We start from the raw sequence: 26,685 nt of genomic DNA on the forward strand, positions 1-26,685 counted from the left end.
GACATCATGTTTAAATCTTGAACCTTCTTGGCAATACTATCTGGTTTTAGGGGCCCCCCTGTAAATCCTTATAAGGCCCCAGAAACAAACTTCATCATTTACCTAATTAACAGGCAATAGACCTGAATTCAAGGCTGGAAGACTGCATTCTCTACTCTGTTACTAATTCACAATGATATGTCATGCATGTGTTCGTTTCCTCATCTCCTATATCATGGTAGCTCTATTCTAGTCCCTTACTCAGGAGCAATCTAGGTGCTTAGGGAATATACTTCAGCTGCTGTTTAGTGCCCTAAAAGTCAAAGCAAAAACAGTCAATACTGGGTAAGTCTTTATTTCATGTGAGTTCATTAAATCTCCATTAAGCTAGGAAACCCAGATTTTAATCCCCCTAGTGCCCAAGTGACTTCCTGGTAGTAAGCAAGGCCCTGAAGGAGGTGTAATACATCTTGTTGGATACTATAGTGTATAATTTAATACATAGGTATAATAGTGTCCTAATGGAAGGAGTTAATGGGACTCCCTAACATACCCAATTTACTCTCTATTACTTCGTTGTTGGATTTTCCCCCTCACTACCCGCCATACTCTCTCATACTACCTTTCCTGAAAATCTCTTTCCATTAGAGTAACTCATGTGGGCTTAAGAACAAAAGCAGGCATATTATCTTCAGAAGGTTGCTTTTAAAATTCACATATTATCAGGGAAGGTAGGAAGAGCCCTAGGGCTCTCCTCTATGTCATTCTCCCATTGGAAAATAAACACCAGTACATTTACCTCCTACCTGACCAACCTACCTGCCAACCTATCAACCTACTCACCTAAATAGGAATTCATGAGGTAAAGGCCTTTAATCTTTCTAGGTTAGCAGCATTATGCTCAGTACAAAGCCCTGTTATTAAACAGCTTGTGGGCATCTGGAGGTATTCCAGTGATCTGCTTTGTTGGGGTGGGGTGGGGTGGGAGGGTGTTCTACGTTAATGAGAATTAGGCATATTCAGAGAGATAGGCTAAGTAGGTTGTGTATATGGGTATCTGTATTTATGGCTGTACAAAGGTGATATGACTCCCACACAAACTGAAATCCCTCTGATAATGGAATGATTTAAAAGCTCATATAGATCAATGGAGTTCACGTGCAGCCAGAGCCCACTCTCAGCCATTTTCAAGGACCTTTGGGATTCAGCGTGAGAGGTTTGCACTGATTGACTTTCACATACACTACCAAGATTTATATGCCCAACAGCAGCCATTCTGAATATTCTAAAGCTTCAAAAAAGAGAGTTTTGAGAAAAGAAGCATATATTTCAAAGTTTCATAAATATAATTATTTTATTTGAATCAGGGTTTGCTTTTTTTGGTAGTGAGGTTTTGCATATGAGTGACTGTTAATACGGCGAAGTATGTAGCATGCACATGGCCAATGTGCACTTGTGTACATTGCAGGTTGAGTCAGAAATATAGCCATACCTCTAGAGTCTTAAACATAAAACCGTGTTGTTGGTTAAGTCTGAAGGAGAGCCAGACCTAAGCAAAACAGTGCGGGGAAATTTATCTTTAATGTTGCTCTCTCCGTGCCACTGTCCCGAATGCCTCATTCATCATGTAGAATTTACCCTTACTGCCCTTGTGCTTCTTCGCTTATGGTCTCACTCCCAGTAGGATACCCTCTCTGGTCTGCAGGCTATGGTTTTGCCTGTAGCCACTCAGGGCGTATCCCTGCCATACTCTTATCTTTTGTCTCCATATTCAGCTGTTTGTCCATTCCAAGGTAATACAGCTAGCTACTCCTGTAAATGTAATGGTGCTAATGTTCCAAGTGGGAAAGAACCCCAGGGTTTCCCTCCTCCCTCAAGTAATTTATGTGCATTTGAAAAGCAGCTTTCTGAAGACAGTATGCCTGCCTTTACTGTCAAACTCATATGAGTGACTCTAATGAGAATCTTAGGTCAGAGAGCAGAGGAAAGTGGCTTGGCAGGTAGTCAGGGTGGAAAAGAGATTTGGGGGCAGCTGGAGCCTTTCAGTCTCCTGTAGATCACCTATGTAGACAGCCAACCATTATGCCTAGCAGACTGCAATGGGATCTGATTTTCAGGTGAATTGGTGTTTGGAGCAAATATCAGTAAAATGGACTTAGCTGCATTTTCAGAACCTAACAAAGCTGCTTATAAGGTTATATGCAAGATTAAAAAAAAACAAACTAATGTGTTTTTAAATTGCCAAACTATCCCAAACTTGGATTCTGCTTCTGAGAAAGGAGACCACTTCTTTCTACCAGTGTTATTGGCTGACTAAGCTTTCAGTTTTCATCTGACTAGTCATCAATGGCTTAATTAATTAATTAATCAATCAATCAATCAATCAATTAATTAATTAATTAGTGGATTGCAGTGTCCCATGAAGTCTAGTACCTCAGGAAGAGTTGTGTCTCCTTCAGTGGCTACACAGCACATCGTATGCAGTAAGCACATAATAAAGGTTTGTTGAATTGTTTATCATAGCATATATTTGCAAAGAGCATGAGGCAGAGTATCTCAGCTGACACTGTACTTTGGAGATTACACCAGGTGGGATTTCTAATCTTATAGAGTGGCTCTTGAGAAAGTTGAGAAAGATGTGTTTAGATGGACTCTGGAGCCTGGCACAAATTTGAAGTCGTGTGTGTGTGTGTGTGTGTGTGTGTGTGTGTGTGTGTGTGTGTGTGTGTGTGTATGTGTGTATGTATGTGTGTATTGGCCAGAATGATCTGCCCCTTGTGAGAGTTTCTTTATCATAGCTAAGAGAGAGTTTAAGGCTCTAAGACAATTGCAGTGGCTTGAATATGTTGTTCTAGGATTTTCCCCTACTAGCCTTCTGGTTGTTGGCATATTTTTGAGAGGAGAGTCAGTTAGTTTGAAGACATTAGACTGGATCTACTCAGAGACTATCAGTATGCATGAGGTTCACTGAAATAGCAGAATGGATGGGCAATGCAAGGAATATAAGATGTAGAAAAGGGAAAAGGGAAGAGTAAAAAAAAGCAACAACAAAAGAGAGGATGAGAATAATAATTAAATTCAAAGAATGTGGAATTTAATGGGAAGGATGGGAAGTTTAGGGGAGAGAGAGGTTCGGATTAGTATAAGGAGAGCAAATGGTAAGGACTAAGTGCTGACTTTTAAAAATGGGAGTAAAAACATTTAGCATATTATATGCATTTTTTGTATATATGAGAATAAAATGCAAACCATAACCATATATCGATAAACGTGAATGGATTAAATTCCCTAATAAAAAGAAAGAGAATGGGAGAATGTCTTTTTAAAAACAGTTTGCTGTAAACAAGAGTCACATTTTGAGTGAAAATGAGCATACGGAGTAAAATCTATTACACTTCAGGAGACTATAAAAAACAGTAGTTGAAATCATGAAATGAAAACATTTGAGCGTCTCAAGAGGGACAAATGCAGAAAACCACATTATGCTTAAGGGCATCATACCTAATGAAAAACACCAATATTAAGTATATCTACACCAAATGGCATATCAGCTAAGTTCTTAAAAGAATATGCTGCCTCCACCATTAGAATGTGAGCTCCTTGAGGGAAGGGACCTTTTTTTTTTGTCATTCATTATATCACCAGTGCATAGAACAATGGCACATAGTAAGTGCTTAATAAATGCTTGTTGATTTTCTGACCCTATGATATAGACACAACTGCAGAACATTCTTTAAAAAAGTAAAAGGAGGCTTTAAGAATTAGAGAAATACTCACCTTTCATGTTTTGGCCATGCCTATAAAATAAGTTAATTGGTTGCTAAATTAATTCTCCTAAACTTCCTAAATTTCCTAAATTAATTTAAAGATTTAGTGTTATACCATTCAAACTACATAGCAAATGCTTTATAGAATTAGACAAAATACTAAAAGAGCTTATTTGGAAGTACTAAATATCTGGAATCTTCAAGGGAAATCATAAAAAATGTCTAAATGAAAGTTATTCTGGTTTAGGCTGACTCACGTCAGTCCCTTGGTAATTTAGGCTTGTTATGGAATGAAATAAACACTGGTAGGTGATTCAATAGTTAACAAAAGGAGATTTATTTAGCCATTGCAAGAGAAGTATATTTAACAAAAATAATCATTGAGAACCCTTGAATCAATTCATGTGAGTAAAGCTCCCATTAACCAATCATCTGAGAGTACCTCAAGCTCCTCATGGCTACTTTGCAGTCAGGAAGTCATGTCAACATTTCCAGCCTTTAATCCTCTGAACCAACCAAATCATGTGGAATGTCTCAATATCTTTTAAGGAAAAACTAGCCTAAACTGAAGTGGGGTGGGGTGGGGGAAGGTTCATCTGTTCTTGTCATATTCCATCCTTTGGTGGTAAGGTGCTTAAGATCCAGAGCATGTTCTGCCTCTGAAATGACCTTGTGGCTGTTACTGGTCACCCCTGACCTAGACAAGCACTCAAGGAAGAAGGAAGAAAACCAAAACCAAAAACGTAACCAAAACAAAACAAAATGGCGTCATGGCTCCTCGGAGAAATGACTGACTATGGGAGAATCCTAGGTCCAAACAATAAAGTCCATATATAGTGAATGATGCCAAATCTTTGCATTTCACAGTGAGTCTCTCAATGTAAAAAGGTGACCATGTGCAGTAACAGCACTAGGAAAAACAGGGTTATAGCAAAGATGATGACATTTCCTTCATAGTCACTGATTCTTATTGCAGGTCAGGACCATGTTGTGGGTGATGCCAAATCTTTGTAGCTCATAGTGGATCTTTCAATATAAAAAGGTGACCATAAGCAGGAGCAGTACCAGGAACATCAGGGCTATAGCAAAGATGATGTCATTTCCTGCAAAGTGACCAATCACCATCACAGATAAGGGACAATTGCCCTGTACCATCACCCCTTTTATTTTCCCTGGACTAACTTCCAGGGCTCCCTTCTTCCTGGGGGGCCCCCTGAAGAGGGGAGTCAAATATGAAATCTTTGCTTTGTGAGGCCTCTGGGGACTGTCCCCTCCTTCTGTAGGGACTAGTTAGACACTTACACCTCCCCATTGTTTCCATAAAGGAAGCTCCTTCCCAACAATAGCACCCGCTGGTTCTCCAAGCCCTCCTAGGGAGGAGTTGTACAATGAACACTGAATATCATATTGGCAGCAATGTAGAGAAGCCAATTGGTAATTGTAATAACAGCAAGCAATGGGCTACTGTAAGTCTGTCTTTTGCCACTGCACATGTTAATGTCAACTTTTCTGCCCCTAGACTGCCACCAATGCTGGGAGCCAATCTTCTCTCCATTGCGTCCTGCCTCTGGGGCTTGCATCTCTGCCCTCTGCCCACTGCTACTGACTACTAGAGCCTAAATCTTGTGTCCACTGCTTCTGTCGATGTCTCCTGCCCCTTACCCCTTGGATCAATGCCTGCATTTGTGCTCACTAGGGCCCTCATCTGTGCCACCTGTTTTTTGGCTAGAATTGCCGAGGTTCATGTCTGTGCCCACTGCCCACTCTGCCAGGGTCAATTGCTACTCCCTGAGCTCTTGTGTCATATTCTGGGACTGAATACATTGGTACTGTGTGGACCTGCCTCTACCCCTAGCATGTCAAACCTTCATCTACCCCTATGCAGAAGGTTGCTGGGGGCTTTCAATGCCAGTGTCCTCCTATGTTTGCAGTAGTGCTTTTGGTGTTGCTTCTGTTGGGGCCTGACTTTTCTCCCATGCTGAGGAGGAGAACATCACACAATCCCCAAAGCAACCAAGCCAGAGACCTATCTAGGCCAATGCTTGTGCTCTTATTTCCGAAGTGCAAGAAATGGCCATTTTTTTTTTCTGGGGCTGGGGAAGATACTTTTGGGGCCTGAATTCTTTGCTTATTGAAAGGGAAAATGAGAATTATGGTTCCCAGTTTGGGGGTGAGGGTAGAAACTTTTTAAACTGATGCAGTACCCCTGTCTGTCCTCAGACAGTTAAATAAATGGGTGTGTAATTGGCACATTTGTCCATGTCCCCAATTCCAGAAATGTCTCTGGGCTCCCAGGGCGAATTTAGCATTGTCTTTTCCACAGTGGTTTGCACCAGAGAATCACAACAAAATCTATGTGTTAAAATTGTGTTTGGTCTTAAAATTTCAAATTAAAAACAAGCAAACAAAAGTCAGTTTCTTCAGTGTAGTTGTTAGAAAACCCCAAAATTCTAGGGTTCTTCCATGGTTTATATTCTCTCACTGTGGGGTCCTTCATGACATCTTTCAGTGGTTGGCAGTTCCATAGGAGAAGTACCAGTTGACTGGGATTTCCACTGGCAAGCATCCTGTCATGATGGAGGGTAGTGTCAGTTTTCTCTCTCTTAAATACCATGGAAAAACAGGTTGAGCCATCAGAAGGGTTAGATTGAGTATCCAAGTCAGTAAATACCTGGTGATGACATCTCCAAGGCCTGACTGAACAATATTAAGTATATATGCACCAAATGGCATACTGACAAAGTTCTTAAAATAAAATATAAGTGAAATTTTAAAATGCCACTGTCAATGACAGGGTGGAGTGAGTAGATGATATATAACCAGAAAAAACCCTTCATATAGAACTTGATTCCTGGTGAGGCCTGGAGCCTGAGGCCCAAGTTCTAGGACTGGACAGTATTTATATTGCACAGAATATCAGGGTTCTGCAGAACATCGTTTATAAAGCACCAGTCTATTAACTCAATGATAGTGCAGTAATACAGAGTTCCATTCTGAGGCCAAGATCCAACTTGCTTCAGTGGCATTCAACTTTAGTTTTCCCATCTGCAAAATGAAGGGAAAAACAACAACAAAACAACTTGCCAGTTAGTCACGTTGCAAAGAAATTGGGCAAATATCCACAAAGGACTTTTTGTTGTTGTCATTTGTAGATTTTTTTCGTATGGGTCATTTGGGATTTCAATTAGTTAGAATTCTAGTGTATCTCTCTCTCTCTCTCTCTCTCTCTCTCTCTCTCTCTCTCTCTCTCTCTCTCGGTTGCATCACATTTAAATCGGTAAAAGTACTTTACCGGAAGTTTTACAATTTAGAACAAAGTGCAAAGCTTATCATACTCCTCAATTCCCATACCCATTCCTCATCATAAGTCTAATTATAGTATGGAGAAGTATAGAAGATTCTTTTACCAACCTTGTCATTGGAATCGAGATAGGGTTTCAGGGTCTTGACTAAGCCTAAGAGATCTGTTATGTTGGGTCTTCCTGCTATTTTTGTAACTTACTGGGGAGTGAAAATTAATGGTCCGTTATCAAGCAAAGAATCTGAGACATTTCTGCTCCAGGTTTTGTGCTGTGAACTTAAGGGTGGGACTGCTAAAATTCACTGAGGAGGCAGAGAGAAAACTTCATTTATCAGTCAAAGAGTCAAATCTTCATTTATCAGTCATCAGGGCTTTTGCAAGCAACTTGGGTAATCCATGTGATGTGAGAAAGCAGTTCCTGTAAAAAAGGAGTCATTGAAAAGTGAGAGAGAGCATCAGGGCTGTAGAAAGAAGAGTATTTGCAATTCTTCTCTCACTTTTGCCTTGACATGAACTCCTGCTGCTGTTCATTTTGCTTTTACTGATATCTGGGAAGATTCTAAAGAGAGCAATGGTGCTGTGGGATCATGACCAGCTGCATATACTTCACTCTTATGGTTGCTTTACTTTAGGAGTCCCTGGATAGCACTAAGACATTTGGGCATTTTTGTGGTGGCTAGAGGAATAACATAACTTTTTTTTTCAGAGGTGAAGATCGTAGAAGTGTAAGGAACTTTAAGCATTACCTAGAAGATTCCCCTTATTTTTTCCTACAGTGCAGGTCCGATCACCTCTCTCTCTCTCTCTCTCTCTCTCTCTCTCTCTCTCTCTCTCTCTCTCTCTTCTCTCACACACACACACACACACACACACACACACACACACACACACACCCATCCCACTCAATAAACTCCAGTGGCTTTCCAGGAGTAATTAAAAAATGTTTTGTTTGGCAAAATCCTCCATACCTAACTCCTTCCTATCTTTGCAGTCTTCTTATACCTTATTCCCTGACATGTACTCTTCAATCCAGTAACACTGTCTTCTTGGGTGTTCCACAAACAAGATACTCCATCTCTTGATTCTGAGCATATTCTCTCCCTCTCTCCTGTGCCTAGAACACTTTCCCTCCTCAACTCTTACCTCCCTGGCATCTTTTAAGTCCCAACTAAAATCCCACCTTGTACAGGAAGCCTTCCCCATCCCTTCTTAATTCCGGTGCCTTCCCTCTGTTAATTATTTCTATTTCTCCTGTATATAGCGTGCTTTGTATAAGTTTGCATGTTGTCTCCCCCATTAAACTATAAGGTCCTTCAGGGCAGGGACTGTCTTTTACCTCTTTTTTTTTTGTGTTCCTGCTCTTTAGTACAGTTCCTGGCACATAGTAGACATTTAATAAAGATTGATTGATTGATTTTATAGAGAGAAAACTAAGGCCCAGTGATGTGAATGACTTGTCAAAGCTCACTCAGTTAGTAAATAGTACAGCCAGTTCCCCAGACTTCAGATTCATTGCCCTTTTCACACACCACGTAGAACAGTGGCAACTAGTTTCTCCTTTTGCCCAATTTCTTGTCTCATTCATTGTTATTGTTAGGGGATGTCTACCTCAAGCATGTGAAGACTTCCCCCAGAAAATGGGTGGGTGAGAACAATTTGTTCTAATGGCCATGAAGGTGGCTCATCCCTCAATTAGCCACTAAACCACTCAGAAAAATAGTTTCTTAGAAGATTTTCTCCTAGAAATCCTGACTCTAAAATCTCCAAACTCAACCTCGTGGCCTAGCGTTAAGAGTTCAAATCTGTTCTTTGGGGAAAAATTAGTCTAACCCCATCAAATTTCTTTAGTACCAAAATCTATTGTTATTGAGTTCTTTCAGTCATGTCCAACTCTTCATGACCCCATTTGAGGTTTTATTGGCAAAGATACTGGAGTGATTTGCCATTTCCCTCTCCAGTTCGTTTCACAGATGAGGAACTGAGGCAAAAAGAATTAAGTGACTTGCCCCTGGGCAAGCAGCTAGTAAGTGTCTGAGGCCAGATTTGAACTCATGAAGATGAGTTTTCCTAATTCCAAGCCCAGTAATCTATCCACTTCACCATGTAGCTGCCACTAGCTCATCATCTGTCTTCATTATTGTTATCATCATCATCATCATCATCATCATCATCATCATCATCATCATCATCAGATACGTATTGAGTATATACTGTGAAGAGAGCCAATCTATAAATGGAAATTAACCAAAGACAAGAGATGCTCATTCATTTATTTTCTCTAATTAGAATATAAACTCTTGAGGGCTAGAACTATATCTATTGATTTTTGCATCTTTCTTAGTCCTGATCATAGTGCATTACAATTAATAGATGTTTAATAACTTATTTTTAAAAGTACTATGTGCTGTGTAGGTGATGAAGACAATGCGAGTTCAGTCTTCACCCCTCTGAGAGTTTACAATTGAGAACAGAAATATCCATAAGCAGACACTGTGACGTGGATTCCCATGAAGCAATATGACACTAGTCTAGCCAATCTGAGCAGATTGGACTACCAGACTCATTTCCATGGGGGAGTTTCTTGCTTCCTTCTAAGTGAAGAGTTTCACCGAGAACCAGCAAGCCTTTTTAAGGGGGAGAGGAGGGTTTCCATCCACACCCTCACACTCACCCCAGGAAAGCTGAGCCATTTGACAAATGGAAGTTATCTTATACACCCTTGCTATTGGGCAGTCTGGCAGTGGGGACTCCTTAAGACAGAACTATGGGGCTAGTTGTGAGATGAAACCTTTAGGGCCATTGACACGGAGACAAGAGCCACAGCTCACTTATACCCCATGGAAAATTTTCAGCTGGCCGCTGGAGGATGGGGCTTTGAATTGGTTTTATAATTTGAAAATTGGGCTCTTCTTATAGGGTCATTATTTTCTGCTAAGAAAAGCCATCAGTAATACAATGTGAGTTGCTTTCACCTCCATGGCACTGCTCCAGACTCAAGTGTATTATTTTGCCAGAAATCAAAGTTTTCTTTCCTGGGTCTCTTGGCTGGGTCAGTTGTCTTCTTACAAGCAGGTTTCAGGGAAGAAAACACTGGATTTGAAGGAAGGCCTGGGTTTAAATCCCAGTGCTGATACTTAGGAATGCTGTGATCCTGCATGAGTCACAGCTTCAGAGAGCCTCGGTTTCCTCAACTTGGCTTTAATTTCTTTAGTGATGAGTGTTGTTCCTCACCCCAGGAATGAGGAGAGTCAGATGGGAAAGGCAGTTTGCGTGTTTATGTTTTTTTTGTTTGTTTGTTTGTTTTATGGGGGTTTTTTGTGTGTGTCACAACTGATTATGTATCTTGAGCTAGGCCTTTAGTCATCTCTGAGCTTGTTATCTATAAAATGGGCATGACAGTGCTGGTATATCTTGTGGAGTGAAGTGAGCAAAAAAATCATATAATGCTAACACAGAGGAAGGGAGCCTGAGAAGATGAATAGAATCATAGGATTTAGACTAGAAAGAACCTTTATAGATCCTCATTTCAGATTAGGAAATTCATAATCAAAGATATTAAATGTTTTACTCTAGGTTACATAGGTAGTAAGGGTTAGAGCTGGGATTTGAACCCTAATGTCCTGATTCTAATTCCATTCCTCTTTCTACCACACCCCAAGTAAATAACTCTAAAAAGAACCTGAGAGACCATGTGTTATAGTGGAAAGAACCACTGGACTGAGAGTCGGGAGAACCATTGGGCTGGGAGTCAAGAGATCTGTATTTGAATCCCTTGACAATTCTTTGTGTGACCCTGTCCAAGACACTTCACTTGTCAACTGAGCCTCAGTTTTTACATCTGTAAAAGGGGGAATCATACTTTCACTGCCTACCTTATAGAATTACGATGAACAGAGACCTTAGTAAATATTAAAAGACTACATAAATATGAGCTGTTAAACAGGAATAAAATTACACTCCTGTGAAGTGAGAGAGGCTACTAAGGGGTGAGGATGTGGGTCCAGCTCAAACCATTAGTATGGGAAAGAACTGAGAAAGAGGAATACAAAAACAATCAGGAAAAATTGGAAGAGAGGAATAATTTTGTCCTGGAATGAATCAGTGGAAAAGCATTTATTAAGTGCTTACCTATGTATAAAACAGGCAGCTAGGTGGTGCAGTGGATAAGGCACCAAACCTGGAGTTAGGAAGACTCATTTTCCTGAGTTCAAATCTGTCCTCAGACACTTTACTAGCTGTGTGACCCTGGGCAAGTCACTTCCCCCTGTTTGCCTCAGTTTCCTCATCTGTAAAAAGGCATGGGGGAAGAAATGGTAAACCAATCTTATATTTTTGCCAAGAAAACCCCAAATGGGGTCATGAAGAGTTAGACATGACTGAAAATTACTGAACAACAAAAGTTTTTAAAACACTGTGATAAACACTGGAGATTCAAATGGAAAATCAAGGTGGTCTTTGTTCTCAAGAAGCTCACATTCTAAGGGGCGGAGATGGCATACGTGTAGTGTTTTAGCTACACGTCAAATGGAAAGGCCTATGGTCCTTAGAGTAGGATTAAGTAGAAGTTACTGCCTCTTCTTCAATGTTATTTCCACTAATTAAAAAAAATGTCCTTTTATGATATTGAACCACCTGACAGCACCATTGTCTGTGACTTCAGTAGTAGTAGCTGCTGAGGATGCAGGTTCTGCGTCATCTGCAGAAACAGTTGTCAGGTTGTATCTTCTCAAAGGTTAATTCTCTGGGTGATGGGTCTGTGCTAGAAGATGAGTGAGTGGTCTGGGGGGTTGGGGTGGGGAAGTACTACCATTCCTGGGGCTCTTGGGCTCCGGCTTCTGGGTTGGCTCCATCTGGGTCTGAGGGGTGGTGGAGGTAGGTTGATCCACCCGGTCCACTCCAGTTCTGTCTCTTTTGCTGCGTCAGCTGTGCTGGCTTCATGCAGAAAGCAGGGCCAGCGGTTTGGGGTAGGGTGAGATGGTATTGTTGCTATTCCTGGAGCTCTTGGACTAGTAGTAAGATGCAGCTTTATCACCTCCAGTTTTTGGAATCCTTAGCTTCCTTCAGAGCTCAGTTCAGTTGCCTCTTTCCACAATAAGCCTTTTCTGATCTCCTTCCCTCCTCTTCCCATTCTGTGCTTTTGTCTCCTTGCTGAAATGATGTTGTATATATTGTATATACTTTACATTTACTTATATATGTTGTTCCCTCATTCCCCCAGTAGAATGTAAGATCCTTGGGTACGTTTTTGTTTTTGTCTTTGTATTACCAGGGCAAACCTCATGCTTAGCTTATAGATAGTCTTTAAAAATACTTGTTGAATAAAATTGAGTTAGGTTCATAATGAGAATGAGTTAGTAACATAGAACTGGAAAGGGCTTCAGAGAATATCTATTCCAATCCCTTTATTTTACAAGTGGGGAAACCAAGGCTGAGGGGACTCAGAATAAACATGTCATTTCTGTTCATCTTTGGCATCTTTACAATAAATGCCCAATGAGCCTAGATAGATGGTCTCTTATTATGTGTCCCCACCTCAACCCCCAAATTCAGCAGAGTTAAAAACTCCTAGGACCTTCTGGGTTCCTTGGGATTGCATTGTGCTATTGAAGAATCAAGATTAAGGGTTGAGGCTGGAAAGAGTATGAAGTCAGGGTCTGAGAATATTTTTATTTTTTTTAATTAAAAAAATCTTTTTTGGGAATATTTTTAAGGGACTATATTAGGGGCTGATGAATTTTTGATTATGAAAAGGTTATAAAGGTACTGTAGATAGTATGTAAAGGAAGAGGAAACTTCAGTTCCAAAATAAAATACTATCTGATATACTTGGTTACATGCCAGAGGGGGTGTCCAGAAAGAAGAATATTATACCACTTGTCAAACCAAGAAGTTAGAACTGATATTTCTTATGTGAAGTAGGTGTTTAAATCCTCTTTGGTCTCATGATTATATTATTATACATATTATATATGATCTATATTAATATGATCGCCATATTTTCCCAACTAAAAATTAGGACTTTGTTTTGACAAAAAGACCCACATTTTGCAAGTAAAAATCTACTTTATTTTCTTCAAAGCAAGCACGTTCAAGATGGCCATTATATATGGAGGAAATGGAGGCTGTAACATTACATCTATATGCTAGTGGTAACAGGAGAGTTAACAAGGGATTGTTAGTAAGGATTTGTGAGATTATTGGATGAAGGCAGCTCTTTGCATATATACTGAGCCTAACATAAGAGCTCAGTGATAGAAATGCAATATTTCCAGCCTTCTGTTCCTAGAAGCTTAGTAGAGGGTGTGTTTGTATCTGTGTGTAAAAACAATATGAGTTCACATTTATATAGTGCTTTAATGTTTTCAAGGCATTTTCCTTCACAACAGCCCTGTGAGGCAGGAAGCCCCTGTGAGGTGGGTAGTAGACATGTGTGTGTTGTGTAATCTGTCCTGTGGAGGAGGAAGTATATTCTACCACTTTTCTCTGGGTTCCCTGTTCTATGCATAATTCTTTATTGTCTCACTCACTCTGTGACCTTTGGTGAGTCATGAAGCTTCTGTCTTTGTTTTCCCATGTGTAAAATGGAGGTGTTCATGCTTGCTAGCTAATGAAGCAGCTGGTGAGCCTCAGGTGCATGAAAAACACAATTATTGTCATTACTATTATTTGTTATTTCAAATCTACTCTCTAAGTGTAGTCTCCAGAGGAGTTTATATACCAAGAGGTCTCAAACCTAAAAGAGAGTGAGGTTACAGTTTTGGGAGGGGATGTTTTATATTCTTTTTTTTTTTTATTCATTATGAACATACCAGGGTCAGGGAAGAGACAATGATAATGACTTTCTGGGCCCTTCTGTGCCTCTCAGTGTAGGGCATTGTATGCTATTGATCTTAGGCTTTAGAGTTACTTTGACTCCTCCTGGGCAGCCCAGGTAAATAGTTGTGGTAGCTGGGGCAGAAAGGCAGAGGGGAGGCATGGGGAGACATATGGCCAAAGCCATCCCTCCACAAACTGGGAGATCATCCCAGGCTTTGGGGGTAGCCAGGTGGCTGAAACTACATGAGAAGCACCTACAGGAAGAAAAGGGGTTAGCCATGTGGTACCAAAAAAGACCTGAGGTGCTACTGTTTGAACAGTCAAGAGAAGACTGAAGCTGGTTACCTGGCAACAGTGCTGACACCCTCCTTACACATTGTCCTATCAGGCTGCGGTTTGTCTTATGTCTCCTCTCTTCCTTTTCTCTTCAAGGTCATCCTTGATGTTCATTTAAATCAAATTTTGTCTATCTGGAAGGTTTGGGAAGTGGGCTAAGATGGGGCAAATACTAAATAGTGTGATTCTCCCTAGGGAGAGCACACCGCACCAAAGAAAGACATTCTAGGAATGACCAGGGCTACTTTAAATGACAATGTTATGGCTTTGCAGGTCAGCAGATTGCCAGAGGTGACACAAGTAGAATCTGAAGCCCAGTGAGAGATGTTTTACCAGCATGCTTCCCCACTATGTGTACTACCACCTTCAGAGAAGCATGACAAGTAGAAACAAGCATAGTATGGTTTTGCATATATATATATATATATATATACATACATATATGTATGTTTATAGATATCTATGTATATGTATATATATCTGTGCTTAATTATAGCCTTCTTTAGGGAGAGGGATGGAAGAGGGGGAAAACAGTGTACAACAAAGAACAAAAGAAAACTTCCAAAGAAGCAAAGAAAAGCTGGGCAGCTTTAAAAACAATGTGTATTATATAGGTTTCCTTGAAGTGGAAATTTATATTTTATATTGAATTCTCTATGTTCTGCTGTGTACGTGGTAATTTTTTTCCCTTTTCTCATTTTGTCCTTAAGTTTTAAATAAATAAAAAATTTACAAAAACAGTTTTTAAAAAAAGAAAACTAAGGGACCCCAGAAGGGGATCAAAATACTTCCGTGAACTGGGTCCTGGTGTCCAGTCTCTTTGTTTCTTCTGTAGTCTTCTGAGGTCTGAGCAGGAGTCTTGTCCAGGGGTCTGTACAGACACTACTGCTTTTTGGAAAATGTATGATACCATTTCACTTGTATGTCTTGGGAGGGAGGAAGGGAGAGTGTCAGTGTCAGGGGAGTTTTGTCATCTCAGGCTAATGCCAGTACAGACTCTTAGGCAGCAGAATGGTGGATATTTACACAAAGGAGGTCTCAAGGTCACCGTGTTTCCAGGGTTGAACTCGGCATTTGCATCCTCTTGTTCCAAAAATCAGAGGAAGGTGGAAATAGATTTCTATCACTGGCTAAACTTGAGCTTGTCCGAAGCATGATATAAAGTGACTTGAAGAGTTATAGTCCCTACCTACTACAGGCTTATGTTCTAAGTCAATGGCACCAAAGTGGGATGTGTTCATTCTAGGGAGAGACCCTGGTGATCTTTTTGGGTGCAGAAAGAAGCTACTTCCATTTATATATTTTTAAATCTAAAAAAAAGAAAGATATGAAGCTTTACATTACTATTTAATATTTAGATTGACACTAGCACTCTCATATATCATATGAAATTCCTATGTGTACACATATGATGTGTAAGGGGAGAGTAGGAATTCCACAATTCAGAGGAGCTGACAGTGAAACCTTGTTTGTTTGTTTTAAGGGGACATGTAAACCATGTTACAATGGTTTACATGTCCCCAAGTTAAATGGATTTACAGATTATATTATTAGTTTTCAACTAAACCAGCTTTCACAAAATAAACAAATAAGCTTAAAAAGATTCCTGCAAAGTTAAATCACAAATTGAAGATAATACTAATAATAGGAACATAAGCAAAGAAAAAGAAAATGGCAGAGTTGGCAGCCAGTTTACTCTTAGTACAAATTCTTGATCAGCCACCAATACAACGTAAAAATGATGATCTAATCAGATTTGAGAAGTTGGCAAAAAAATTGAAATTATCAAGATTATTTGAACTAAGTATTTTATATCTACTATCACTAATGATGAACCTTGCTCTAAGTATATAACATGCCATGAGATGATAGTTAATGTTGGCATGGAGCCATTATGATTCACAAGAGATTTAAGAATTAATCTTTTGTTGCCAAAATGATGTACTGTCACCTGTGCAGGTATGCAAGTCTGCAAACTTAACCCACTTAGAAATGACATCTCCTAACTTGTTTAAAAATCTTCCAAATAAAGAGTTCAAGTGAATTTTGAACCCATTTATTAAAAATATGAAAATACAGTACCTTCCAGTTAGTTTGCAAGAACAGCTGATGGACATAAGGCAATACAGAAATTTACTAGCTGAATATCAGTACAAACCTTTGTATAATCGGTAGATTGGTTGAAAAATGAGTACCATAGTTGAGTCAAGATAGTCAATAAACTTTTGTTTGGCTCTACATATCAGTTATTCCAGACGTTAAAACTAAGAATCAAAATAAACTGAACTTAGAACCAGATGTTCACATTGGCGTATCACAAAGTATTACATGAAGATTTTAAAAAATAATGAAACTTAATCAATCACATTGCTCTTATTAATTCTTTATTAATATTCCATATCAGCACATTGATAATGGCACGTCTGGTTTTAAATAAAAAACATAGAATGTGAATATATATGTGTATTTATATAGCATTAGATTTTAAGCTCCTTGAGGGCAGGGACTATCTTTTACCTCTTTTTGTCTCCCTAACACTTAGTTCAGTGCCTGGCGCAAAGTAGGTGCTTAATAAATGTTTATTGATTGATTTGATTGATCTGTATTTATGTCTATATCAGTATCTATAGCTAGACTAATAGCTGTATAATTGAATGTTGAAATTGGAATAAAAATTGACTTCAAATCCAGACTCTGATACTTATTAGTTGTGTCACCCTGGGCAAATCATTTAACTTTTACTTTTAGTGACAGCCAAAAGATTGTACAATTGTAACATTTATGGTACAATTGTAATAGTTGTTGTTAAGTTGTTGTTAAGTCATATCTGTCACGTCTGACTCTCTGTGACCCCATTTGAGGTTTTCTTGGCTATCCAGCTCATTTTACAGATGAGGAACTGAGGCATACAGGGTTAAGTGACTTGCCCAGGGTGACATAGATAATAAGTGTCTGAAGCCAGATGTGAACTTAGGAAAATGAGTGTTCCTGATTCCAGGCTCAGCACTCTATCTACTGAGCCACCTAGCCGCTGCAATCAATTATACCATTGACAAAATGAAGTAAAAAATTTAAAATATTGCTTATTTCATCTTGATCTTAGCACTTTTTTGTGGCATGTATATATCATTTATGAACATACATGTATTTGGGGTAGATGCTCAAATTATTTTATTTTATTTTTTACCAGTGGGGCGTATGATCAAAAATTTTAGAAATGACTGTTATAAGCTAAGGAGTAATGATTTGAACTTAAGAAAATGAGTGTTCCTGATTCCAGGCCCAGCACTCTATCTACTGAGCCACCTAGCCGCTGCAATCATTTATACCATTGACCAAATGGAGTAAAAAATTTAAAATATTGTTTATTTCATCTTGATCTTATCACTTTTTGTAGCCTGTATATATTATTTATAAACATACATGTATTTGGGATGGATGCTCAAATTATTTTATTTTACTTTTTACCAGTGGGGCACATGATCAAAAATTTTAGAGATGACTGCTATAAGCTAAGGAGTAATGACCCAAATGGGGCTATCAAGAAGTGAATAGAGTGTGAGAGGGGTTATAGCAGAATGGAGCTGAAGGATGTACCTCAATTTAATAGCAAGGAACGGAAATGTTCTTCTGCTGTAAAGCTGTATATGAGATTCTTGATATGTGCCATGACACAGAGCACTGCAAATTCATTCATCCAGAGAGGGAAGGTGGCTGAATGATCATACGAAATCTGAAGAGCTGTGAATTCTAAGTTGGATTCCACCAGCAAACTGCTGGGTACCCTTAAGAGGTCATTCATCAAAATTTAACAGATGTTAATGAAGTATATACTGTATTCAGAATATTGTGCTAGGTGTTCTACTTATGTTTTATCTCCTTTAAAAAAACCAAGACAAAATTAAGCTTTATTCTGATTTAATATTTAAATTAACTTTTGGCACCCTCATATGTTAGGCAGTCATGTATCACATGAGGTATCCTAGGGGACTGGTGGTAATTCCACAACTTGAGAGGTTGACAGTGGCACACTCAACTTATTTGTTTGCTTTAAGCATATTGCTGTTTACATGTACCCAGTTAAGTGGATTTACAGATTATATTATTAGTTTTAACTAAACTAGCCCCAGTAAAATAAACAAGTTGATGAAAAAGATTCTTGTAAAGTTAAACCACAAATTGAAGATAATAATGAAAACACAAGCAAACAATAGTAAAAATGGGAGAGTCAACATTTTTCATGGATACTAAGTTTGGATACCATCCCTACCGATGGTAAAGAATGGTTCAGATATCATCCCTTAGATAAGACACATTTAGAATTATTAGGTATAAAACAAAATGCAATGTGAGGTCTGAGTAAAGAAGGGGCATTCTTGATGGAGTATTAGAAAAACTCCTTTTATAATGGGTTTACAAGGATGGGTAGGAATTCAGCAAGTGCAAAGCAGGAGAGGTGGCATTCCCAGGCACAATATAAGTGAATGCATGGAGGTAGGAAGGGACAGAGTGTGTTGGGTACACAGAGAGTCATACATTTTGGTTAGATAATGGAAGAGTTGGAAGGGAGTAATACGAGTAGGCTGGTCTCAGAAAATCTCTCAATTTGAAAATTGAAGAACTTCTTACAAAATCTAATGGTGAGAAGTGAGATCTCTTTCTAAATTGTCTATAAATGGACTCCGTAATGCATACATCCTCATGTTATTTATGCCATCTCACATGAAAAGGTGGCCTTTCTCCTTGCCAAGGCAAACCTCTCTATATGCACAACCCTTCTCCAGCAGATTGTCCCCTGTATCATTGCCATATTCTCAATAATTTTCAGTCTCTCCTATGTCTACTGGTTCATTCCCTACTGCCTACTGACATGCTAACATCTCCTCCATCCTCAAAAAACTCTCATCCCTTCCAGCTATTTGTCCCGTATCTCTCCTCCTGTTTGTGGCAAAAACTCATGGAGAAGGCCATTTACAATAGGTGCCTTCACTTCCTTTCCTCTCACTCTTTTTTAACTTGCTGCCATTTGGCTTCTGACCTTATCATTCAACTGAAACGGCTCTCTCCAAAGTTACCGACAATCAAATCTAATGATCTTTTCTCAGTCCTCATCCTTCTTGTCTTCCCTGCAGCCTTTGACAGTGTCACTCACTTCCATTTCTCCTTGATACCATCTCATCTCTAGGTTTTTAGTACACCATTCTCTCCTGGTTCTTCTATTTATTTGGCCACTTTTCCTCTGTCTCCTTGGTGGATCTTCATTCAGGTCACACCATGGGGTTCTGTCCTAGGCCCTTTTTTTGTTCTGCTTCTATTATGCTATTTCACTTGGTGATTTTGCCAGCTGAATTCAATTATCATCTCTGGCTGATGATTCTCAAATCTTCTTATCCAGCCCTAACCTCTGTGCTGACCTCCACTTGACATCTCCAACTGCCTACTAGACCTCTCAAACTGGATGTCCTGTAGACATCTTAAACTCAGCATGTCCAAAACTGAACTCATTATCTTTCCCCAAAAACTCTCCTTCTTTTCAGCTTCCCTGTAACTGTTGAAGGTACTACTCTCCTCCTAGTCCATCAGGCTTACAACCTAGGTATCTTTCTTAATTCCTCATCTCATCCCACCATATTCAATAAGTTGCCAAGGCCTGTTAATTTCACCTTTGAAGCATCTCTTGAATATGCCCCTTTTGTTTCTCTGATACTGCTGCCACCCTGATGCAAGCCCTCATCCCCTCGTGCCTGGACTTTGCAGTGTTTTGGTCTTCTGTCACCAATTCCTTCCCTTCAGGCTCTCCTCCACTGAGATATCAAAGTGATCTTCCTCAAGTACAGGACAGACCACGTCATTCCCCTGCTCAGTAACTTCAGTGGCTCCTTATCACTGCTAAGATAAAATATAAAATCCTCTCTTTCACATTCAAAGCCTTTCCTTCCTTTCCCGTCTTCTTATCCCTTACTGTCCTCCAAGTACTCTGTGATCCAGTGACAGTGATATCTTTGCTGTTCTTTAAACCATACACTTCGTCTCTTGAGCCTGGGTATTTTTGTGGGCCGTTCCTCATGCCTGGAATGCTTTTTCTTCTTATCTCCTGCCTTCCTGGCTTCCTGAATTACCACCTTCTATAAGATGGGTCTTCCCTCTGCTGAATATTTCTCACTTATCCTGTAAATAGCTTGTTTGTACATTGTTGTTGCATGTTGTCTACTCTATTAGACTGTGACGTCCTTGAGAGCAGGGACTGCCTTTTGCTTTTCTTTGTATCCCCAGTATTTAACACAGTGCCTGGCACATAATAGAATGCTTAATCTTTATTGACTGACTGATTGCCTTCAAAAAATCACAAGTCCTTGACTCGTGATCTAGGTCGTGAGAAGTAGAATAATTAATCCCCTGAGGTTGTGACATGCATTTCAGTTTGCACTGTTTGAATTTATAATTATGTAAAATGTGGTAATTGGTTCCAGACCAATGGAATATGCAGTGCAAGTTCAAATAATGTGACCACTTCAGGATATTCATTATTTGTGTTAATCTGAACCTAGTTGTATTGATGGAAAGACCCAAAACCTAGTTTAAGTCTCTCCTTTCACCATGGAGAAACTAGACCCAGCAACTAAAGGGTTTTGCCCAAAATCACTCAGGTAAGTCTCTTAACACTCAATTCAGTGTTTCTTCCATCATTTCAAACTTAGGTGCCCCCAACTATCAATTCTCTACATCTTTGCCCTTAGCTCTCCATTTTGTGCAATTAAAAGAATTCTTGAGATGTGATGCTCCATAACTCTTCTTTTTCTTCGTTAGTAACTTTCTTATTCTCTCCAATTTCCTTCTGCAGGTTCCAACTATGGGAGCCCTCGCCCAGCTCATGCCAACATGAATGCCAATGCCGCGGCAGGGCTTGCTCCTGAGCACATCCCCACCCCAGGAGCGGCCCTCTCATGGCAGGCGGCCATCGATGCTGCCCGGCAAGCCAAGTTGATGGGCAGTGCTGGCAATGCTACCATCTCCACCGCCAGCTCTACTCAGAGGAAACGGCAGCAGTATGGGAAACAGAAGAAGCAAGGGAGCACAACAGCCACTCGCCCACCCCGTGCATTGCTGTGCCTGACCCTGAAAACCCCATCCGGAGAGCATGCATAAGCATTGTTGAATGGAAATATCCTTTTTGGCGTGATCTGGGCAGTATATTTGTGCTCTATTCCTGCTATCAGTGTTTACTTTGAGGAAGCAATGGGGCAAGGAGCATGGGCTCTGGAGTCAGAGGACCTGGGATCTAATTCTGCCATCTCTGTAAGCTTGGGCAAGTCACTTAACCTCCTTGGGCCTCAGTTTCCTAATCTGTAGAAATACAGGGGGAAGAAGTTATAGTAGATGGGTTGGAGGTCCCTTCCAAGTTAGATATTTATTATCATATGATGCATCACTCCAGATAGTACTGGTCCTCAGAAAACCGAAACCTAAGCAGGCTCTATAGGCAATGTCTAACTTTCAGAGATAGGAAATAATAATAACTTTTAGGGCATCTATGTAACATTTTATAGATTACAAAACATTTTCTTCTTATTTAATACAGCATAGTGTAGGAAAAAGATTACTGGATTTGGGGTCAGAGGACTTGGGGTAAAGTCCTATTTTGTACTATATTTACTACAAATTTATTTACTACAAATAAATGTATTTGTATTTACTATTTACTACAAATGTAGTATATTTGTACTTTTTTAAACTATTTACTATTTACTAAAAATATAATCTCGTCATAAGTTTCTGGGCCTCAGTTTCCTCACCTATAAAATGAGGGTATTGGGCCAGGTGACCTTCAAAGACCCTCTCCCAGTCTCAATCCTAGGAACTCTGTGAAGTAGACAATACGTGTTAGTACTATTTCCATTTTATAGGTGAGAAAATAGGCTGAAAAACGTAACTTAAGCAAAGTGACACAAGCGGTCAGCCCCCATGTCAGTACTTGAACCCAGACCTTTGACTTCAAGTCTGTTCTTCCTTCCACTATACTGTGCTGTAAAGTGAATTACTCTCGATGACACCCTCTTCCCCAAGATGAGCTGCTTGTGTATCTTCTCTTTGACTGGGTCTTCCTTTGCTTCCCTCCTTCCCCTTCCCTTCATTCTTAACAGATCTGGGAGTGGTTTCGTGACCCAGTCTTTCTGGTGTTAGAGAGAATATCAGCCTAGAAAAAGAAGACATTGGCAACTGTCATCTCTTAGTTCAGGGGCCTAGGGCTCCGATATGAGTAACCTGTCAATCCCTGTTGTGCTGCTTAATAGGAAGCTAAGGAGTAGGTATTTGCAGGCAGTTGGAGGCTGGGAAGTGGTAACCTCTATATAGAGGATGAATTGAAGGATTCACCTCATTCAGGCACTCCTCTCAGTAACAACAATAGCTAGGGTTTATATAGCTCTTTAAGATTTGCAAAGTACTTTGCTGATATGATCTCATTTTTTTCTTCACAGCAACACTAGGAGACAGGTGCTGTTATCACCCCATTTTATAGCCTCTGCCCAGAAGTGTGCTGGAGCCAGCTTGTACCAGCTCACATGAACCAATTATTAAATTTTCGGTGTGGACATTTACACCTTGGAAATTAGCAACTGCTACAAATCAGGGCTTGATTTATTATTTTATTGTTTGTCTAAGAAGTGATGAAGAAAATGTTAATAACGCAGATGAAAAGTGTGTCCTGGTTTTTGGAGAGCTGGTTGTTAAATATTTACTAAAGTACTCCTGCTTGTAATAGTATTTCTTGAAAGCTCTTCATCACATACTCTAAGCCCAGAGCTCTCCTTCTAAGGAAATTCACATTGGCAGAAAAAGTTATGGAAAGAACACACCATATTTAGGCTCAGAGGACTTAGGCAAAATCCTGTTCCTACCACATGCTAGCTAGCTGTGTGACCTTAAGGAGGCTTCTTCCCATCTCTGGGCCTTAGTTTTCCCATTTGTAAAATCAGAGGGTTAGATTAGAAGAACTTTGAGGTCCATTTCAGTTCTAAATACTACGAAATGGTTTCTGAGGAGGAGAAGAATGCTGGGATAGAGAGAAATCCATCATATGCTTAAGAGACTATCCTTCTATCAAGAATCACTAGTGTGGAATAAAATGAACAAAGTAGAAGCTTTAGAAATATGAGGGAATGGCGAAAGAGAGTACTCTCCTAGAAAGAAATAAGTGAATCAGATGGGGAATTGAGTTATATTCAAGGGTGGAGAATGAATAGCAGTAGTTATGTGATTTAAAATTTGCCTGAATGCTATCAAAGTTAACAGAAGCCAGTGGCAGGGGCTTGGGCAAAATCTCTTGCCTGTACCAATAACCTATATGAATCTCATTCTCTAATTGTGGGCATAGGTCAAGCTATTAGACTTCTCAGGAACACAGGAATACCTCCTGTCAGGAATGGGAGGGTTGAGGAGAGGGACCAAACGATCCACTAGAGTCAGGGTCCACTTGGCTGGCAACAGAAACATTCAATCCATAACAAATATTAAGCGCAAACAGATGAGCTTCTAGTAGTGGCTCTTGGTGACGTTCCCAGAATGTTTAGGAAGGGTAGATGGATAGGTAAGAAAACAGCTAGGTAGGTAGACCAGTTGTTCTTGCCAGGAACGGGGCTTAAAAGCTGTTATTAAGTAGAGAGAGTAGGTTAAAAATAATCATCTACTCGCTAGGTGGAGATAACCCTGAAATGGTATAACTAGCATACATCTTTTAATCTATCTGCCTTGATTGATTTCACTGATATCATATCCTATTTGATACCAGCCCTACTTGCATAGGATGATGGGTGGTAGGTAAGGGTTCAAATGGAGGTTGGACTGATAATGGTTGGTCTGGTGATCTAACAACCACACACTTTTGTAGAGACAGGTGACATTTGACAAATAGATGGGTACACTATCTAAGCTAGGTTGCTGGCTCTGTTCTCTGTTTTTCATGTGACCTTTGGTAATTCAGTCCACTTCTCTATATCTCATAGGAAAAACTGAATTGTCTTGATCACCTTTCTAAAGTCTCTCCCAGAGCTAAGTGTTGTGAGCCTATGGACCACTGCAATGATAAGAAAAACAGGATCAAGGGGTGTGTCGTTTAAACCAATCGGGAGCTGGGCAGAATTTTGTTAGCTTTAGCAGGGTGAACAAATTGGCCTAGAAAGAAAGGAACCCACCCCCAAAGGGAAGCTGTAGTTGCCCTTGCTTAGCAATTTGGATGGACAGCATGGTGGTGGAAACATCACTAGAAGAGGCTGGAGTTGGAAAGATTTGGATTCTAATCTTGTCTGTGCCACGTACGTGACCTGGGGCAAGTCACTTAATCTTTCTGTATCCCATTTGCTGTACTTATGGCTGACATTTATATAGTTTGGTAAGGTTTGTTGGCAAAGCACTTTACACGTATTATCTTAATTGATCATCACAGTAACCCTGTGAGGTAGATACTACAAATATTATCATCCTCATTTTATAGTTGGTGAAACTGAAGCTCAGAAAAATTAAGTAATTTATCCAAGATCACATAGCTAATAAGGGTTAAGGGTCAGAGGCAGGATTTGAACTCAGGTCCATCTTGACCTCTGGATTCAGCATTCTTTTCACTGCACCATGCTGAAGGGGGTTAGATGTGGAGGTCTCTAAGACCCCTTCCAGTTTTAGCATTCTATGACTTGATGAGAGAATCAACCCTTCTCTCTTTGTCTCTCTCTCTCTCTCTCTCTCTCTCTCTCTCTCTCTCTCTCTCCCTCCCTCCCTCCTTTCCCATATCCTCCCCTGCACTCAAGCTGCTCTAACTGCAAGCCCATTTTACCAAGTCACTGATGAGCAGGTGTAACCCTGGGAGGGGCAAAAGGTGATCTGAGAGGAATAGGAGAGATGATTGAAGCTGATGCTGCTTTTAAAAAGCAGCCCCAAGCCCATGTTCAGAAAAGTGAAAAAAAACTTTTTAGAAATTTGTGTTTACTCTGGCACGCGACTGGCCTTCACTGCTTTTGACATATTAGGAAGAATTTTGGCAGAGACCCACCAGAAGCACTTAAAAAGGCATATGTTTCTTTTCAGAATACAAGGGGCCTGGAATGTATTCTTTAAACAAAATTCTTATGAATCTTTAATTTAAAAAAAGTGTATGTTTGTGTTGCGCATATTCTCTTTGGAAGTAATTTCCTTAACTCCCTTCCTCAGACCATTTGAAATCATTATTTTACTGACTATTTTTGCCAATTGTGTGGCCTTAGCGATCTATATTCCCTTTCCAGAAGATGATTCCAATGCCACCAATTCCAACCTGGTAAGTCTGTCTATGCTTTTGTTTTCTTACCCAAAGCCTGGAGGTGGTCTCCAATCCTATGGAGAGAACATTGAAAATACAGGAGAAGTAAGATGTGTCTTTGGCATGTACAAAAGATCTGTGGAGCTCAGATCCACGGTTCTGTTTTGCTCCTTATTCAAATTAGCACCTGTCTGATCACAGCTCATTTTAGGAAAGAATATTCCAATTAGATGTTAGTGAACTCTGAGTAAGATGTGTTTTAAGCAGCAGATTTCTTTGAGTGTCCTGAAATGTGCTTTGTAAGTTAAAAGTGCAGGTGTTTGCAGGAGAAATCTTTTATTTGTGTCTTATTTGTGTCATTCATTGTTAGAGGGGTTTGGGCCTCTCAGGTGGTCTATGGCATCATTGCTTAATGAGTAATTGCCAGGAAGGCTCTTTGGAAGTTTGCTTGTGGACGTTCAGTTTGCTCATTGAAGTTAAGTTAGAAAGAATTCCTTTTCTTGGGAAAGGCAGCCTTCCCTTGGAGTTTCTGAGGGAGCCAAGGCTCACAATTTGGGGTTAGAGCTCTCCGTGGAAAAATAAGAGTATGTTTACTTTTGCTTGCTGTGAAGTCATAACAAAGGACTCTCCTCATTCTGGGCATGTTATGGAACAAAGCTTTAGAGTGTGTTCTGAAAATCTGCTGTGTCTCTTCCATAGGCCCAGAGGAGGGAAAAAAATCATCTGCCTTGCCCAACCCCCTAAGCCTCAGAATGCAGATAACTGTTGTTTTAAAAGAGATGTGGGGGGAAAAGTGTTTTGTCAGCAAAACTATCTCCTTTCCCTGATGTTCTCAGCACCTTACTCTAATCAGTGAGATAGGACATTCCAAAGAAATTGTTGAAAAATGAGAAGCAGGAAAGCTTCAGAATGGTCCTTCACATTGCTGCCAAGTACAGATGCTATCACTGTTGTGGCCATTTATTACTCCTTTCTTTTTTCTTCCTCTTTAAAAAAAAAAAGCAACATTGTGACATTTCTTGTTGTCACTGAACTGAGCAAATTTGATAGCTATTTAAACCATTTCCCCACTTAGGCAAATTAGTTACTGATCCATGTGGGACAAAGTATTGGGTGTCTGCTGGATTGCTGCTTTTGCCTCTTGGGGGCTTGAGGTAGGGATGAATGTCCCAGGAAGAGATTCCAAAGCCGATTTTGTG

General features: G+C 39.9%; 1 protein-coding gene across 1 annotated transcript in view; it reads left to right on the top strand.

The window, feature by feature from the left end:
- Window positions 1-26,685, top strand: part of CACNA1C (calcium voltage-gated channel subunit alpha1 C) — a 1,008,001-nt gene that overhangs the window by 212,800 nt on the left and 768,516 nt on the right. Inside the window, 3 exon segments of the mRNA XM_078156118.1 lie at window positions 21,041-21,316; window positions 21,319-21,363; window positions 25,401-25,504. Of these exon segments, the coding sequence (XP_078012244.1) occupies window positions 21,041-21,316; window positions 21,319-21,363; window positions 25,401-25,504 (425 nt within the window).

Source organism: Phascolarctos cinereus, unplaced genomic scaffold (genome assembly GCF_003287225.1).
Source record: "Phascolarctos cinereus isolate Bilbo 61053 unplaced genomic scaffold, phaCin_HiC Scaffold_1;HRSCAF=81, whole genome shotgun sequence".
Lineage (NCBI taxonomy): Eukaryota > Metazoa > Chordata > Mammalia > Diprotodontia > Phascolarctidae > Phascolarctos > Phascolarctos cinereus.